The sequence below is a fragment of the Epargyreus clarus genome, unplaced genomic scaffold (genome assembly GCF_041222505.1).
Source record: "Epargyreus clarus isolate Ecla_fem2 unplaced genomic scaffold, WU_Ecla_fem_2.2 ptg000017l, whole genome shotgun sequence".
In the NCBI taxonomy this organism is placed as follows: Eukaryota; Metazoa; Arthropoda; class Insecta; order Lepidoptera; family Hesperiidae; genus Epargyreus; species Epargyreus clarus.
In genome coordinates, this window is record NW_027332225.1 from 8,649,804 (window position 1) to 8,664,956 (window position 15,153).

Below are 15,153 nucleotides of genomic sequence, written 5' to 3' on the forward strand. Positions count from 1 at the left end.
ACGCAAGCTGATCTCCCGCGTTTTCTGATTTCTGTCAAAGTAATAAACCGTACAAAAGTGCTGTAGAGTAAAAGTGTAAAGAAATGTGATTGTTTTTAAATAAGTGTGTGAGGTCAAATAGTAAGATTAAACTGAAACTTATAAATATTGTCTATTAAGTTTCAAATTCGCTGAACAAAGATGAAAACTGTAAAGTCGCCGGAGAATGAAGAAGTGACACCATCGAAAAAAAAGTTAAAGCAAGCTCGTCTTCCGTTCAAAATTATCGATGTTTCACCAAAACCCGACACGCCTCCATCTAGGAAGCGGAAGCTGTCTGTGCCTGAGCCAGAACCGGTCACAAAAATAGGTAAAATCACTAAAGAAAACTCAGCTGAGGCATTGGTAGTCATAAGTGACGATGATAACAGTAAAGACAGTTCAAAACCTCAAGAAGAAAAATTGCTTAACCCATTCGTTAAACTAGTGGATACTGCGTGGAAAAAGAAACAAAAGAAGTTCTCGAAGAAAAAGAAAAATAAAAAATCAGTAGCCACTAATGGCTCAGTCGATTCTGACAAAAATGATTCTAAGACCGAAAGTAAAGACGCTGATGACGTTGAAGGCATGGATGTTGATGAAGAGGTACAGGAAGTTGTTCAAGTTGAAACTAAAGATATTTCAGAACCGGTTCAAACCAGTGAGAATGTAGACACTGCAAACACAGATAATATTGTGGTTGTAGAAGATTCCAACCAACCAGAAGAAGAAACTGGAAATGATAAAACTGAACACAATAGCTCAAATGATAATGAGGATATAGAAAATAAAAGTGACAAACATTCAGATGTCGAAAGTAACCATGACTCGGAACCTGAAAAGGAAGAGCCTGATACAAAGACTGAACCGATCACAACTACACCTCGGCATAGTGCACGTAATAAGGACAGAGAGGCAAGTAAACTGAATGTCTCACAAAGCACTGGTGATGAGTCCATGTCTTCCAACCCTTCCACCCCTAGACGCAGTATGAGGAGCACTTCTGTCTCTAAAAACCAAGGGGATGTGTCTTTAAATGAATCGAACACTAACTTGACTCCAAAACAGGTAATTTATATCTTTATTTAATATTAGAATGCCCGGTGACTTGTATACATGTCCGTACCAAAAAATTTCCTAATCGGCCCATGGACATGCATACATGTCCGAATTTAGCGCCTTGGTATTTGGTTTATTTTAAATTATCTATGTATTATATGTGGCTAAAAATACTTTTAATATGTAGTATATGAACCTATTTTACCGATACAACATATTCCTTCACGTCACTAGTACAAAAAAAAAATATGACATTTCTATTCAGTGACTTCTCGGTGTCAAGTGAAAAGTTTGGTAAGGGGCGCTCGGGCATCTTCGGCCGAGTTCGGGCGGACCGGTAGAACTTTATAACTTATTTTTGAAAGGTCGAGCCAGTAGGGTTAGACCAGGGAGGTACAACAACCACTCTGAATTCTAGTATGAAGTAGTTTTGTTTTTCGTTAGAAAGGGTGAATGCCGCTAAACTTACAAATGAAGTGACCATTTTATTCCTCAGGTGTGACAATGCATCTGTGGTTGCCTGCAGGTAGAATCTGCTCTATATGGATGTGTCCCTGAACAATGTTCACTTACCATGAAATGGGCTGTGATAGGACTGCAATAAAGAAGTGAATTTTGCCTTCTGGTAACTGGTGCTTATATATAAGCAATGACATTAAAAAGACTTTTTGTCCTGGCAAAAGTCAGCCACAGATGCTAACTTATATAGCATCATCCTCTTTTTATCCTTTAAAACAAAACAGAGCAGTGGTCTAGTGATGCAGAAAGAGAATATGGTGACTTAGGATTTAGCAATTAAGTTCTTTTGTTAATTTCAACCATTATGGCTCATGTGTCTCCATCTTCAGGTAGGAATCTAATCTAATATGGGGTTGATTATAGATGGTAGTAGCCACATACTATAAGGTGGTCTGCATTACTTTATGCAATATAAATTAGTGTTGCAACGGATAGCAGTTTGGTCGGATACCGGATAGCCGTATATTGGGCGGGAGTTGCCAAAATTAGAGGACAAGAGAGCAAGTCAGCTGTATCTCACAAAGCTTTAAAATAACCGGACCTAAAAAACCCTGTATGAAACACTAAATTCTGACGTAAATCCTAAGATTTACCAAGTGAATGGTGTAAAAGTCCAAAATAAACGATGATCTCAGATCATTTTGAGCTTTTACCACTAAGATTTACTGGACTTTGGACTTTAACAGTACCACTTACAATATCCTGTATACTGTATGTCTAAAAGTCGTGAATTTTACAAGTAGGCATTTAAATTAAAAATTAGCGTAAATTTCTGAAAGGAGTATGAGGCCGATTTAGATAAAAAATTAAAACTGCCACATTAGATTTAAAAAAAAAACTATTTTCCTATCCGGGCAACAAACCAATTCTTCTTGGAATAAAACAGCCTGTATTATTCCACCATTGAATAGTGTCGCTTGTAAGGATTAAATTCGGGGAAATATTTATGGATGATAAACCAAAGGAAAAGGCGTTGTTTAGAAAATATTTTTACACACGTTTTCATATTAACTCTTAACAAATTCTTCGAAATACCACGCAGAGCAAGTAACTTAACATTCCATTTTAATAATATGAAAAATAACCTAAATTAACTCAAACATAAAAATATAATTTCTGGGGGAACAAAATATGTCCTGTTGAATGATTTGAAACATTACGCCACAGACATTTGTTATAATGTGTGAAATGTTAGCCTTTTTCTTTAGTTTGTCACTTTCCAGTACTTGATCCGTATAAGCAACACTATCCTATGGTGGAATAATACAGACTGTATTTTGTTTTTTTATGTAAAATAAACTTGTTCGATTCCATGGTAAGGAAAAGGTGCTACTATCCAGTATCCAGCCGGATAGTGGATATCCGTTGCATCACTAATATAAATATATCTTTACGGATACACCAATTACATAGGTTTTTGGAAAATAAGAATAGATCTTATTGTATGTAATATTTTTTTGTGTAATTGTTGTATATAAGTAGCATATATCTGTAGTACTTATTATTTAGATTGATTACATAATTTTACCTGATTTTAGCTCCAAAAGAAATTAGAGTCTGCAAAGAAGAAGGAAGAAAGAGACAAAGAAAAACAAGAGAGAGACAAGAAGAAGCAGCAGGAGAAAGAAGAACGAGCGAAGCAGAGACTAGAAAAAGAAGAACAAAGGAAACGTGAGAAGGAAGAGAAAGAAGAAGCAAGAAGGAAAGAGAAAGAAGAGAAGGAAGAACAGAGACGAAAAGAGCGGGAGGAGAAGGAGCGTCAGAAAGAGCTGGAGAAAAGTTAGTATGTCTGTTTATCTACAAAGAGCGTACGACAAACAGATGTTGGTAATCTCTTAAAGGTCAATGCTAAGTTATGTAAGAAACTATAAAACATCTCCACTTATGGTAAATGGGTAGAATGTACTAGAAAGATGCTATAGCTACATTAGTTGTAGTCCTTAGTCGCATCCATTTAAAACATAGAGTTAAACCCATTTCCGATTCTGCTAAGCTAATGTTAGCAATGAAAATCACACAGTCCTATTGGGGGATTTGACACAGCCATATTTGTGGATCAAAAGCCTTAGTGTTTGTCCAAACGGCTCAAATAATATTTAATTATTCATTAAGGGTGATATGTACCAAGCGGTTTCTATATCTCAATTACATGAGTATAAATAATATTTACATTATTGACTGCTAGTATTGTTAATTGTAAGCGTTTTTTTTTATCTTGAATTTTAAACATGATTATTTTTCACTTCAGAAATGAGAGAGGAGAAAGAAGAGCAGAAACGGAAGGAAAAAGAAGAAAAGGAAGAACAAAAAAAGAAGGAAAAAGAAGCAAGAGAGGAAGAAAAGCGTAAAAAGCAGGAAGCAATGGAGATGGAGAAGTTAGAACAAGAACAAAAAAAGAAAAAAGCTGCAGAAGCATTTGTTAACTTCTTTGTACCAAAACAGAAGGTTGAGAAAGACCAAACCACAGCTGGTCCGGTCAGCAAAAGCAGTGTATTATCAAGCTTTACTATCAAATCGGATATGAGATTAGCACCTTCTGTTAGAACTAATTTTACAGAGGAAAAAAGGCAGGCCTTAGATCTAGGGATGGCGGAACAAAATGTCCCTGAAAAATCTTTGTATATCAAGAGTTTAAGAGATGGTGTGAGTAAGCCTCTGTCTAGTGGAAGAACTTGGCCTTTAGATGACAAAAATGATGACGATGTAATGATTGTTGGTAAGTGTATATTTTTGATTATGAAAAAAAAATTCTAATATACAAGTAATTTATATTCTCATGTTTAATGTTAAACTTTTATTACAATCTGCTTTTGGATTCCCAGCGAACAAAATTTAGGTAAGTAAAGTTGGTGGGTAGATACAAGTTTTGATTCTTTGTTTAAACAATTTTTCGATAAATTCCTTCGTTATGCTCATCTGCATTGCATTAGTAACAAACAGTTCTACAAAATTTCTTGGTTCCACTGGTTTCAGTGTGTGAATTCTATCAGTCGGACATGGGGTTTTTATTTTGTACAATTCTATTTAAAAACACACTTCAAACTATTCTAGTTAAAAAAAGAACAAATAAATAAAACAAATAAAAAAGAAACAAAATAAAAAAAAATAGTGTAAATGCTAACTTTGTTACAATATTACTATTACGATATTTGAAGTTGTAAGAATATTTGTAAAAATTTTTTATATTGTAATAATTTCAGAAGATGAATTGCCGCCAATGGATGGTGCTGGAGAAATATTAACATGTGAGTCTACTGTACGGGAGAAACTTCGTCCGAAGCTATTTAGTTTCCATGAAAACCGACGGCCACCATACTGGGGTACCTGGCGAAAGAAGAGTTCTTATGTTACGCCTAGAAGACCCTTCAAACAAGATCAGGTATTTGATAATATTGCGAATAAACACCTCCACTAGAGTCTTAAAATATATATTCATTTGGTCAGATATTTATTTAAACACATATTTTTAAATATTTGTTATAATATATAGTAAAATGTGACTGTACTCGCTTTATTGTGGTAAGAAATAAACAAATTTGAAGTAGAATTTGATTTGTGGCACATGGTATGCTTTGCTCAAGTAGACAGTCAACTTTAAACTTATGTTGTTTTAACTCTGATGTAATTATTATGCAGTCTGTTATAGTTGTTCATGATTAGAAGTTATCACTTAACATAGCTACATGCTTGTCTGCTTCTAATATATGATAAAATATGTTTTTCCAGAAACATCTAGACTATGAGGTTGATAGTGATGATGATTGGGAAGAGGAGCAAGAAGGTGAAAGTATTGATGGTAGTGCTGCTGGCAGCGATGATGAACAAGAAGCTGATGAGTATGAGGTTGATAATGAGGTGTTTGTGCCCCATGGATACCTTAGTGATGAGGTTAGTACTACATATAATGTCTCTTTATTATAATGGTTACATATTAGTGAGATTAATTATTTTTAACTTTTGATTGATTTTGTTGAAAAATTGTATCTTCATTTTTACTACATGAGCTCTATAACAATAGAGAAATATTACTTGGATTTTGTCCATAATTCATGATTTTTAATGTCTTTAAAAAATTATAACCTATGTGTGTGTCCAAGTGCGATAAATTACAGGTTTTCTACTTTTAAATATTATCTTTTTCTTTATTTTGTAGGAAGCGACTATGGACGAAGATGATGTATTGTCCTTGTCGCCGGAAACACAAAAAGCAAGACTGAAGCATCTGGAGGACGAATTCGAATTGGAACTTAAAAAACCAACAGAGAAATTAAAACCAAGATTGTATGGATTGCTGTGGGAGACTAGTGATGGCTCGAAGCCTGAAAAGTGTGTTGATGCACTATGGAACTACTTTGGAAAATTGTCTATGATTATGAACGACCCAACTCCATTATTACAACCCTCGAGTGAGCCAGAAGAAACAGAGAAGAAAAAAGTTAAAAAGAAAAAGTCCCTTCCAGAATCGGAGCAACAAAGTCCCAAAAATGACAAAAAGAAAGCAAAACAAGATAATAAGGAAAGTAAAAAACCCAAAACCGATGCTAAAAAGAACACCCCAGATGTAAAGAAAAATCAGCCCGCAATTAATTCGTTTTTAACTAAGATTAAGTCATAATTTATAGTTGTTGCGTAAAATATTTTGATTTATTTAAATTTTAAAAGTGTTTAGTTCGGAGGGAGGCATTTAAATTACTCTGAAGTTATAAACTATGGTCTTATTACACTTTCAGACAAATATCCCAATTTAGCACAGTGTGAGTTTCAGGTGTATTGTTGTTGATTGTTTTGTCTGTAATATCAAAAATAATTGTAAAAAAATCGATCCCAAATAGATACATAAAATAACTATTACCCACAAAAAACTGGTGAAAATTAAAAGGCAAATATATTCGTCCTCCTGACGTTGATTTTCGAAGTAGGTATACATTTTGAGAACTTTACTTTATAATTACTTGAATAGATTGTAAGATTTATTGTATGTTGTATTGTTCCTTGTGCTATTTTGAAATGAGTATCCAAGTTATTTAAATAGTTACTGAATTCTTGTAAATATTATAAATTTCTTAATATTAATGTCTGATTATAATTATAACATTTATAAAACAACTGCAATTTTATTTCTAAACTGTCTTTATGTGAATCTAAATCGTTCATTGATAGCCTATAAATTTTATCTGCATTGTAAGATGAAGTGGAATATTATTTTAAAGCCATGTAAAACAAGAACAACATTTTTATGAATGTGTACTAATAATGCAAATTTTAGTGATCGATCTAAATTTCGGTTTCGGTCTTTTGACCCTTTCGGCTCAACCGTAACATACGTTAGTGAACTTTCGAATCAACAGCTCACTTGTGTACAACTTTTCAGCAAGTCAGATTTTTATTTATTATTTCAGTACCCCTATTGAATTTATAAAGATAACTGGTATAAATGCTTATATGTGTGTAAATTTCTAGTTTCCAGGGAATTATATTCAAAAACTTTCAGTTTTGGCTGAACATAAATGTATAATAAATAATGACTTAAACAAATACATAGTAATTTGAAACACTATATAGCACATAATATAGACAGCATACGATATAGAACTATGAGATTTAGAACAAATTACCCTTTGGGTACGGACACAGAACAAAAAATACTAGATACGGAACCCTAAAAAATATTTGCTTTTTTTAACAAATGCAACCATAGACGACGTAGTGAATAAATGGTTACACTATCTTATCTATGTAAAAATTTCGAAGTGGCAACTGGCAATTAGAAATTGAATAATGGCAACATTAATTTATTTTCTGTCTGACCGCTGACGGTCTTTCGACGAATTTTTGTTCGTGCTACATGGTTTAGGTATTTCATTGTTTTGATTACATTACAAGTAATTACAACGTGAATCACTGAGTTGGGCGGTTGCGGCTCGTGAGGGGACATTCTTCGTTGCTTAAATGCCGTGACGTAAGGGCAGCAAAGATGAGTAAGATGTCTAAGAACAAGCTGAATTTGACCCTCCCACCAGGGTCTATAGAGACGGGTCCAGCTATAACACCATCTAATATGACTCCACAGCTTAAATCTGCCAGTGCTCCTGAGTAAGTATAAATCTAAAATTACTTTATATTCCTGACAGTAAAAGAAGTCTTTTTAGTTCATTGATAAGAATTTTACATAAAAAGTTTCACGTACTTTGCATAGAACGCAGTGATAAGAATAATTACAATATTCGGTTTCATGATATTTGATTCTGAATGATATATTGAAATATACGCGCTATATTTTAAATTGATTTCAATACACTCGCCTAAGTGTCTTTTGTATCTCTTATAATAGGTATTATATAAAAAAACTGAAAGTTTTAAAATAATTCTTTGTATAATGCATCTTTAAATTTATGAAAAATTACATTGAACAGCAAAGCCAATGCTTTATAATTTCAAGCTTAGCATTTAATATTAATGTGTTAAAAATAAATAATTCATTAAAATAGTTTATTCATGTCGCACATAATATCAAACAGTTCTAGTTTGTATCTATACCTATGAATCAGATATCTGTTATGGTTACTCTTTCATATAACAACCTATATATGTATGTAAGAAAACAGCAACATTTTATACATATAATGACAAGTATACTTTAAATAAAATCATCAACTAATACTAAGAAGCATATTATACATGTGATTATTTGAATCACAAAGCTCCACACCCATATCATACTGTGCTACGCTTCATTAGACTAAGACAATATCTATATAAAAAAAAATCTGGAAAATATGTGTGTTATGGAGTTTCTTTCTCACTTCTTGTCCATAAACTAAATACATTGTGATATGGATTTTGATTATTGCTGTTAAAAATTGTTTTGTAGGAATATAATTTTAATAAAGCTTTGATTTAATATTAATTATAGTCACAGCACCAACTGAAGAGGTTTTAGTTGTATTCAGTATTTAATTATTATTTATTTATTAGCCGGCAGGGCTTAGCTGGGAAGTCAAAAACTAGCATAGAAGCCCTAACAGAGAGGCTGGAACAGATAGAAATGGATGACACACAAAGACGTAGAATAGAAGTATTCCTATGTCAAAAAGAGAAGATTGGAGAATTAAGTGATGATGATTTTGAAAAGCTGGGTGAATTAGGTAATTCTACTATTATTTCTTACTATTTTAAGGTTATCACTTTGTCCCTTTAGGGTTTGTCTTTGAACTACCCATTTCTGCCTATAGAACAGTGTTAAGCACTGTTAAGTACTGTATTGAAATGAGTGGTAAGGGAGAGGAAATTACATCTTATATTGATCCTCATTTGCAATACAACTGTGACCAACTTTAGGTGGGACTATTATGGGGACTGCACACACAATGCCAGTAAACATAGTTTAAATCTGCACCATACTTATATTGGCACAGCAGTCTTGCACTTGTGTTTAAAGTTGCTAAGTAAAAGGCATCTATCTACACAGGTGGATGTTAAGTGGACCGCATAGCTATTGAATGCCTTTCTACTTAAATAACATAAGCATCTTCTGTGCTCCTCTCTAGCACATTTTTAAGACAATATGACAATTAAAAACTTATACCTATTACAGAAATTATTCTATTTTATACCAAGAACATACCATATACATACTATGGTTTTACATTTGCATTATTAGTAGCTTTGATACAGACTAAAGTATATTATGTATTATAATTCATTTTAGTTGTATAAATGTAGATAAAATATTTCATTACCTATCAGAAACAATTTGTTTCCTTCCTTCCTATAAATTACTAAAATGCATTTTTCAAAAATAATAAATAACATTTTATTTTCAAAAGTAGATAAAAGTAATTGCACTTGATAAGAACTATGACATGGTTACCTAAAGTAAAAAGGCAATTAGAGTTCAACAGTTTCGAGTAAAGCAAGTTTTGTACAATTTAAAATTGTAATTTAAGACCTGATAACTGCATTTACGTTTCATTTTGAACATTTTGCAGTTTATGTGCAAAATGTTAGTTTGGAACTCGAATTAACACTAGATAAGAAATTTAAATTGCATTGTATCCCATACATTTACTTGACTAAATTGAAATTTGAAAAATTATAAATTACCAATTTGTTTTGCTATATAAAAACGCATGAATCTTTATTTAAATTAAAACACATGAAAACCTCAATGTGTAGCAAATAAGGAAAGAAAAATAAAATACAAACTTGGTGTGGTATTAATATATTTAATACATTTGAGATCCTATAAAGATATATGTTGTTATAAAATTAGAGTAGCAAATAAGCTTGCTTCCACCTAGTATATGGTAATTCTTACCAAAAGATGTGTGTTAACTTAATATAGAAAATTTTCTACCTGAAGACAAATTTAAATGATATGCCATTCCTGAAGATTAAGATGATTCTGTCATATGTCAACCAATACATACACCCTTCCACCAAAATGTACCACTCTCTGTTAGAAATGTGTGATAGAAATTGATAATGAGCATATAAACCATCTTTCATATCTAACTATGGATAAATATTACAGGACAAGGAAATGGCGGTGTAGTAATGAAAGTTCGCCACAAGTCCACCGGCTTGATAATGGCAAGGAAGCTGATCCATTTGGAAGTGAAGCCGGCGATCAAGAAACAAATTATCAGGGAGTTAAAGGTCCTCCATGAATGCAACTTTGCCCATATTGTGGGGTTCTATGGGGCCTTTTACAGTGATGGCGAGATATCCATCTGTATGGAGTATATGGACGGCGGTTCGCTCGATCTTATCTTGAAGAAGGCTGGGAGGATTCCTGAATCAATCTTAGGTAGCTATTAGACCTTCTTTGACTATTTAATTTATTCATCACACGTTAATTAGGAAACTTTACACAAGCATTGACAAATCCAAAATACTACATATATTTTCGATACAACTACACAGGTACAAAACTGCATTCTACACTGCTTGGTTTATTTAAAATTAGACACAATACCTTCCCGTAAATTAAATTTAGTGTCATTCACACATTATGACTACTTCATCAAGTTGAGATTGTAATACAGGAAACAGAAATTGAAATGACCAGAACTTTCAATTAATTTTTTTTTTTATCATTTTACTATTCACCAGATGTAAATGCAAATCCTTACAATGATCAATTTTAGAGCTTCACATGATTCTATGAAAACGATTGTTAAAACCTTTGTTTCCTTATTCAGGTACTATCACTTCTGCAGTCCTGAAGGGCTTGAGTTACCTGAGGGATAAACATGCGATCATGCACCGTGACGTGAAGCCGTCGAATATCCTAGTGAATAGCAATGGAGAGATTAAGATATGCGACTTTGGAGTCTCAGGCCAACTCATCGATTCTATGGCCAACTCATTTGTAGGCACTAGGAGTTATATGTCTGTAAGTATTTTGTATGATTATGTTATATTTATATTTGAATTAAGTAAGTCGAAAATGAGATCTAGCAAAGAAGTATGATAATTCAAATAATTTGTAAGGTGAACTGCAGATGTCATTGAGATGGTCACATATTTCATTGAATTAGTGGTTGATGATGCAAATAAACTTTGAATGAATGGGGGCCACAAATAATCTAACAACATTGCTTGTATTATTGGAACAACAATCTTAAGATTACCGGCGCTTCTGTGTTCTGATATAATTTACCAAGGCAATCCAGATTAGTCCACTGGTCACTAGCCATTGCGCATCTGTAGCTGATCTCAGGAATGTAATCTAATGAGTTGATTACAGATGTGCATGGGCAGTAACCATTTGCCATCAGGAAGAGTGCATGTTCATCTACTACTATTATATAAAAAAAGGGGCTGGAGATTAATTTGAATTGGTTTCTATGGAATACTATAGGAGCGGCCTTACGAGCGGAATAAATAAACGAGAAATACTGACATTATGAGGACTGAGACATCATTTTCTATAGCCAAATAATAATCTCTTTTTGTCCATTTCGCAGCCGGAACGTCTCCAAGGTACACACTACTCAGTGCAATCCGACATATGGTCGCTGGGGCTGTCGCTAGTGGAAATGGCTATCGGGATGTACCCGATCCCGCCGCCTGACGCAAAAACACTGGCCGGTATCTTTGGTGGACAGAATGAGGATCATTCACCTGGACAAGTGAGTTTTTAATAAAATTTATGACTAACTGAAGGGATTTAATAGTTGCGTATCGTTACTTTTTTAATGTGGAGGGTAAGGATTTTCGAGCGTATGTATGTATGCGTGTCTCACTCTTTGCCACGCCATATAACTATTTATTCATTATAACGTATGAGGTGTTGTTGGGGTAGTCTAAGTTGTGGAAGTGACATAGGCTGTGGCCTAACAATGTGTTATTTCCCTTTTCAGTGGGTTATCTCTTAGCAGTTGGGGTTTTAGTTTTTATAGTAATTGCAGTTTTTATAGTAGTAATGCTATGTGATAATGACAATGACCAGCATAGTGACAATATAACTCAAAAGTATTTATTTCAACATATACATCCATTGTATAGTTTATTTAGTAAATTTAAGAAAAAATAATATTGCCATTAATTTTACTGTTAGATTCTTGATTCTAATAGCAGCGATTTAGAAACTATCAAACACCTATACCATCAGAAACTTAATGTGGATATATGAATATAGAAATAATTTTATAATCATAGTTTTTAATCTCCTGATGATGTTCCCAGGCACCGAACTCGCCGCGGCCGATGGCGATATTCGAGTTGCTGGACTACATCGTGAACGAGCCGCCGCCGAAGCTGCCCGCGGGGATCTTCTCCGACGACTTCAAGGACTTCGTCGACCGCTGCCTGAAGAAGAACCCCGACGAGAGGGCCGACCTCAAGACGCTTATGGTGAGGATATATTTATCTTTCGGTTTAAAAATCTTTATTCTCAAAAGAATTTACATTCACTTATAATGAACTTATCTAAACTTAAAATTAGGTACAATAATCGGCGATACTTTAAATTAATATCGCGATTTATTTATTAATGATATCTTTGAAATCCATATTTGATTGGCACTGGTGAAAGTCTCCTGTAAAAAGAAAACGTAGTCATTTATGCATATGATCATAACGCTAAAGGAATTTAAATAACTATAAAACAAACAATTATTATGAATGTCAGTTCATTATATTGTTACTATAGAATTGTCAACTTATTTAATTTGATTCATTCATGTGAATATTTAGTCTGCATTACGAATAAGTCTTATTTTTGTATCAGAAATAATAAAAAAGCATGTTTTTCACGTGATGTTAAATGGCTACCGTCGCCCTACACTTGTAATCAATCTCGGATAAGATTACAGTCCTATCTGAGGTTGGGTACTGATGTGTTGCTACCTCTGAAAGCTAAGTTGAAATGCTAACGAAAAATATGTCATCCATTACAACAACCTTCAAACTAGAATGGAAATAGATGTTGCCTGATTGGTGCCTTTGAGTGCAAGCACTAATAGTTATAACAACTTCAAATTATTTCTTATAAAATATTTATTATTTATTTTGTGAATGTTACAGAATCACGATTGGATCCGCAAGGCTGACGCGGAGAAGGTGGACATCGCTGGCTGGGTGTGCAAGACCATGGACCTTATGCCTTCAACGCCTAATTCTAACGTGTCTCCTTTTTCTTCATAAGCTGCAAGAAGTGCATACTTTCATCAGCGAAAAAGGGTGAGTTTTAAGTTATAACTTATACTGATACTAATCGCTTGTCTTAAAGAATACTCGAAAGTGCGTAAATCTCTGTACACAGAATAGATTTCAGGTTTTGGTTTTAGATGTTTGGTTATTTTAAAAACTTAGTTGAAATCAAATGGTTTAAATTTTACATAAATTTGTGTAACAAAGTTTGGTCAATGTAAATTATTTAGGATATTGGGACAGAAAATAATTTTGTAAGAATTTTATTTTAAATTCCTCTAAGGTTCTACGACATATGGTCAGTACTAATCGAATGAGAGTTATCAGACCTCAAAAATATCAAAACCTGTTTGACTCAAAATGAGATATCTGTGCAATCAAGTGAATATGAACCATTGACCAAGCAATTCTCCAGAAATATTCTAAATGAAAATCAACTACATAATAATATTTACAATGTAATTGCAGGTCAAAACATTTCCCAAGAGAAAGCGGGCGAGACAATCAGTGAGGACGCTGGCGCCGAGGAGTAGCCCCGAGACCGCGATGTGACACATCACAGTATGTCAACTCTAGATACCATTGTCAAACAAACCAACTGCATTCTCAGTACTACTTACTCTCCGTTGTATACTTAGTTTTGGTGGATCCAGACTCCGTTACTATTAACAATACCACCTACTTCTCCTACTGAGGTCTTGAGAAGATCTGTACTCTTGTATTGAAAGATCTCGAATAAGAGAAGTAGAGAATAGACTGAAAGGAGAAGTTTTCTCCTGTCTAAGAGAATTGACTGAAAAGTTACTTGAAATGTCGTTCAACAAATCTTAAGAAAGAAAATATTGCACTGTTTTTAAAAGAACCCCACTATTATCACAATATCTTTAAATATCTAAATACTGTTTTAAATGGTTTTTGATATTTCAGATATTAATTTAATATGAAAATATTATGGGGCTCATAAGTAATTAAGTCTGGATTCACTCATAGAGGCGTGATATTAATTATTGTTATCTGTGATATATGGGTTGATAATGTTGATATGCAAATAACTTTATATATGTCTTTTCCTAATTTTGTACTCTTTGTAATTATTGAATAATCGTATGTATTTGTACAATATAAACGTGTAATAGACATGATTTTGTTCTGAAACTCAATATGCTTATTGGACAGAATATTTGATATTTATGATATCGGATGAAGTTATATGTAAATGCGACACCTATGTTGTATAGTTTTATCTGAAATAGTATCGATATGTGTTGCTTAAATGTCACGTCTCTATTTAATGGGAATTAGATGTTAACATATCACATTGTAATTAAAATAAGTAAGTATTCATCGAAGAATACTGATCATCAAACATGAAATTGAAAGAGTTAATTTTTTTAATTTAAGAAATTGGCTAATAAATGTGATTTTCGTAGGAATTTTTCATTGACGAAGTCTAACGATATAATTTGAAATCGATATAATATGTTAGACACATTAATAACTTTCCTTATCATATACCGGATATATGATCATACGAGAAAGTTGCACAACTAGTGTGGGTCCCGTAAAAATCAAGGTGTCTTGAACATGGGGTGTGATACTAAAACATAGTGCATTCGAGGACGAACTAATCGAAAGGGTTTTTTGATCGAAACTTGGTAACAACTAATCGATTAATGGTCAAGTAGAGTTGATTTCACTAGTCGCAAGTCGAAAAAAATGTTAGTAGTGTTTTGACATATTTTTCTTTGCTGAAAGTGCGTAATTCATGTCAGCTGATCCTGTTGTTTAAATAGTTTAACGTGTTCCGCCGTAGCGGTGCATCGAGACTCGGAATACTCAAACGGGCGGAGCTTCCGCGCGTGGGAGCGTTCCGATACTCAATAATCATCTAGTGATCTG

The 15,153-nt window shown here is 33.4% G+C and overlaps 2 protein-coding genes across 2 annotated transcripts; both read left to right on the forward strand.

The window, feature by feature from the left end:
* Positions 1–8: 8 nt before the first annotated feature.
* On the forward strand, positions 9–6,702 carry LOC140748923 (uncharacterized). Its single transcript, XM_073081883.1, has 6 exons — positions 9–1,086; positions 3,135–3,375; positions 3,845–4,312; positions 4,797–4,975; positions 5,323–5,484; positions 5,750–6,702. Exons 1-6 carry the CDS (start codon positions 181–183, stop codon positions 6,209–6,211), a joined length of 2,418 nt encoding a protein of 805 aa, XP_072937984.1. The 5' UTR covers positions 9–180; the 3' UTR covers positions 6,212–6,702.
* Positions 6,703–7,385: 683 nt separating this feature from the next.
* Positions 7,386–14,282, forward strand: Dsor1 (mitogen-activated protein kinase kinase 1). Its single transcript, XM_073082363.1, has 8 exons — positions 7,386–7,689; positions 8,572–8,741; positions 10,130–10,405; positions 10,800–10,993; positions 11,568–11,732; positions 12,289–12,456; positions 13,129–13,284; positions 13,723–14,282. The coding sequence occupies exons 1-7, from the start codon at positions 7,571–7,573 to the stop codon at positions 13,246–13,248; spliced, it is 1,212 nt and encodes a 403-aa protein (XP_072938464.1). The 5' UTR covers positions 7,386–7,570; the 3' UTR covers positions 13,249–13,284; positions 13,723–14,282.
* The last annotated feature ends 871 nt before the right edge of the window (positions 14,283–15,153 follow it).